The sequence below is a fragment of the Stegostoma tigrinum genome, chromosome 38 (assembly GCF_030684315.1).
Source record: "Stegostoma tigrinum isolate sSteTig4 chromosome 38, sSteTig4.hap1, whole genome shotgun sequence".
Lineage (NCBI taxonomy): Eukaryota > Metazoa > Chordata > Chondrichthyes > Orectolobiformes > Stegostomatidae > Stegostoma > Stegostoma tigrinum.
In genome coordinates, this window is record NC_081391.1 from 21,412,878 (window position 1) to 21,416,386 (window position 3,509).

Consider the following 3,509-nt stretch of genomic DNA (forward strand, 5'->3'; position numbering starts at 1 on the left):
TATTTACTTCTTTCAGAAAAGAACCAAATGACCTATGACCTGATTGAGTGGTGCAGAAGGTTTGAGATGCCGAATGGCCTCCTGCTGTTCCAATCACAGAATAACCATCCAGACCTGGCTCTCATCTCCACCTCTGATCAGCTCTGCTTAACACACCCTCCCCCTCTCTCTCATTGGTGCCTCTATGCATGGGTGGCTCCTGATTGGCTAGCAGCAACTGTCAGTCATCATCAGTTCTGCCTCTCTCTGTGTGACTGCAGGATGGTCCCAGGACTATAAATACAAGAGCCTGTGGGAGAGAGAGACTTAGTTCTAGAGTTTTCTTGGTGCTTGTGAGCAGGAATAGTGAAGATGGTTTCCCAAGTGTGTCAGAACTACCACAAGGACTGTGAGGATGCTGTTAACAAGCAGATCAACCTGGAGCTCTATTCCTCCTATGTTTACCTCTCCATGGTGAGCTTTGTGGAATTGAAGCCTGTGTGATAACAGTGTTGACCTGTTTGGGGTTTTTATGCTGGGTTAATGAATTAGCTGTATCATGTATTATTTGCTGTGGCCCTTCCCCTGTTGCAATCTAGTGCAGGCCTTAACACTGACTCTCTGTTCAAAACCTGACCATTGTCTTCATGTCCAACTGCCTCCTGGATGTGGATGCCCAGCTTGCTGTCTCTGGACAATGTAACCCTTGGTGATTTTTCATCTAACTCTGGAGGGATGATGTGGTCTTTGTCAATAACTAAATTTTAAAATTGGTTGCATTCCTTTTCTCAACAAAAGCTTTCCCTGGTGGAAACTTTTCCTGACACAAATATACTCCTTTTTGTTTAAAACCTTGCCCCATTCACCAGACTGTCTTGTGCTCAAGATGTAAAGTTCCCTGAACTAAAAGAACAGCAGCTGCTGGACACTAAACACCAACGGAAAAGCTCTAAACATCTGGTTGAAAACCAAGCTCTGGGTCCACTGACCCTTTCTCAAGTGGCTTTGAGCTATGCAATGTGAGGAAAGAGGCACACTTTCACACGATGTAGGTGCTTTTTTTTTCTCTCTCTAACAAAGCAGTTAGAATTCTGTGGAGTGGATGGTAGGACACTGGGGTTATTCAGGTGGGTGATGGTGATAATGAGGCTGCTGACTGAGCTTTCTGGCTGTGTTCATGAACACATGTCCCTTCATTCAGTTGGACAGGGGCCTAACTGGTCTCCACCTCCTGAACCATAGTGTTTCTAACCTGCAGAGCAGGGATGTCTAATGGCTATAGACAGCTGTCCCCTTCAGCAGGCACCATGCCACATGTACTGTCTCTCTTTCTCGCTCACACAGGCCAGGGATTGCATTTGCTTTTTGTCCTTGATTTCCAGAAAGCTGGTGAAATATCTGCACAAAGGCTGCTTTAGTATCTGTTGTTTGGGTTATAATCCATGGAAGGTGACTTCCTGCTTTGCCTGTTTTTTTACCACTTAAATGTGGAATCAAGATGGTGCCCAGGTTATTTCCTGAGTGAGGAGTGTCATTCACGAATTTCAGACAGTTTCCTTTTAACCTCTCTCCCTCCCTCCCTCCCTCCACAGTTCTCTTACTTTGACCGGGATGATGTTGCCCTGCATCACTTTGCTGAGTTCTTCAAGGAGCAGTCCCATGAGGAACGGGAACACGCTGAGAAACTGATGGCATTCCAGAATAAACGTGGAGGTCGAGTCCTCCTGCAGGACATTAAGGTTGGATTCTGAAGCCTTCTGTTTGTGTAGCTCTTTGTGAGCAGCTACAATCGACTGGTATCTCCCTCTATTTAGCTTTAGCATTGAACAAATACTGTATGAAGGGGAGGTTGTTCTGCAAAATAGGCTTCCTTTAGGTGACAGGAAATAATCATCAATTGAGACTCACCAGAATAGTGAGTAGATATCAATGTGAATGACTCTCCTTTAGACAGACTGAGGGAACAAAAGCTGAGACAGGAAATTGTTGCAGTGTGGAAAGTAGCAGTGTCCAGCCTTTCAGAATCTAGAAGATGTTTCTAACACCACAATCGTGAAGCCTATTCTCTGCATGTGAATTGAGAATCGACATGAACAGTAGAATGTGTTTAGAAAATTTCTTATTCCCTCAGTACAAAATCTAGTTGTCTTGAACAAATTCAAGTTTGTTTGTAGTACCTCCTACAATGATGAGGGATAACTAACCGATGTAGACTAATGATACAACTGCCTGCTGAACTCTGCTTTCTGTTCCCACTTCCTCCCTCCAGAAGCCAGAGCAGGATGAGTGGGGCAATGGTCTGGAGGCAATGCAGAGAGCTCTGCAGATGGAGAAGGATGTGAACCAGAGTCTGCTGGATCTGCACAAACTGGCCTCTGGCCACATGGACCCTCATGTGAGTTTGTAAACTGTATTCTCTCTTCCTTGGAAGAAAGTGATGTGTTTGTGCACGCTCTCTTGGTTTAAAAATCCAATTACCTTCTCCCAGCCTCCTACCGGCTGGTAAAACCTTTCAAAGGCATCACCTAAGTGGACCTCCACATGGTGGTGATGGTCGCGTCTGTCATGGGAAGTCACTTTCAGACACCTTTTTGATCCTCTGGATTAATTTTGTCTTCCAGCTGTGTGACTTCCTGGAGAGGCACTACTTGGATGAGCAAGTGAAGATGATCAAGAAGCTGGGAGATCACATCACCAACCTGAAGAGACTGGGAGCCCCTGACAATGGCATGGGAGAGTACCTGTTTGACAGGCTCACACTCAGCTGAGTGAGGTCAATAATGTGTCTGTTGTACATGGTGACATAATGCTAGTAACTTGGTTGTGCTCTGAGCAAATTAAAATAGTGTTCACCATGGAACTGAGTACTTTGTATAATTTCACAGCTGCTTCTGGCTCTTGGTATTGCTGTTTGACACCTGATCATTAATTCCTTTTCTGTTCTGATTAACCTTTGATTCAATGCCTGCCCCAGTCGTCTGCTCCTTTTCTCTCGTTTGTAGGAATTAGGTGGGCAATCCTCGCAGTGGAAATTCCACAAGTGTTCAATTTGGGTTTTTGGCTAGTAAGCAGTGTTGTATTGACTTTTTTATTCCAAACCAGCTTCTAGTCAATATCTTCAGTGAAACCAGCCCCCTGTCTCAATGTTAGACACTGCCCTTGGCAATGTTCAAGTCTCTTTTGTAAATAAGCAGGGGCAGGAAATAGCAGGTTTGGGGAGCATCTGTGGAGAGAACTGTTCTCAGTCCCAGGACCCAAGATACAGTCACATCTCGTGACAGATGTTGCCAGACCTGTGAGGCTTTCCAGCAATTTTTTTGTCGCACTTCAAATCTAGCAATTTGAGCATACTTTCACTCTTTTGAACAGGAATATATAGTGGAACATCCAGCATCTAAGATGCACTGATCTTTAGCACTTTAGATAAGCAATTGTTTCCAGAGCTGGGAAATAGTTTACTCTCTTTTGCTGCAGTGGGGGAAGGAGTAAGGGCACTGCCTGATTGTAGGAGAATGGCAAAATTTGTTTTC

At 44.7% G+C, this 3,509-nt stretch overlaps 1 protein-coding gene across 1 annotated transcript; it reads left to right on the forward strand.

Annotated features, from left to right (window-relative positions):
- Positions 1-348: 348 nt before the first annotated feature.
- Positions 349-2,747, forward strand: LOC132206387 (ferritin, middle subunit-like). Its single transcript, XM_059640474.1, has 4 exons — positions 349-453; positions 1,572-1,718; positions 2,249-2,374; positions 2,601-2,747. Exons 1-4 carry the CDS (start codon positions 352-354, stop codon positions 2,745-2,747), a joined length of 522 nt encoding a protein of 173 aa, XP_059496457.1. The 5' UTR covers positions 349-351.
- Positions 2,748-3,509: the final 762 nt, after the last annotated feature.

Bases quoted from the DNA above. Each gene is read 5' to 3' on its own strand.
- LOC132206387 (XM_059640474.1), top strand. From the start codon at position 352: ATGGTTTCCCAAGTGTGTCAGAACTACCACAAGGACTGTGAGGATGCT. The intron at 1,719-2,248 runs GTTGGATTCTGA...TCCTCCCTCCAG, and splicing joins TCCTCCTGCAGGACATTAAG to AAGCCAGAGCAGGATGAGTG. The intron at 2,375-2,600 runs GTGAGTTTGTAA...TTTGTCTTCCAG, and splicing joins CTGGCCACATGGACCCTCAT to CTGTGTGACTTCCTGGAGAG.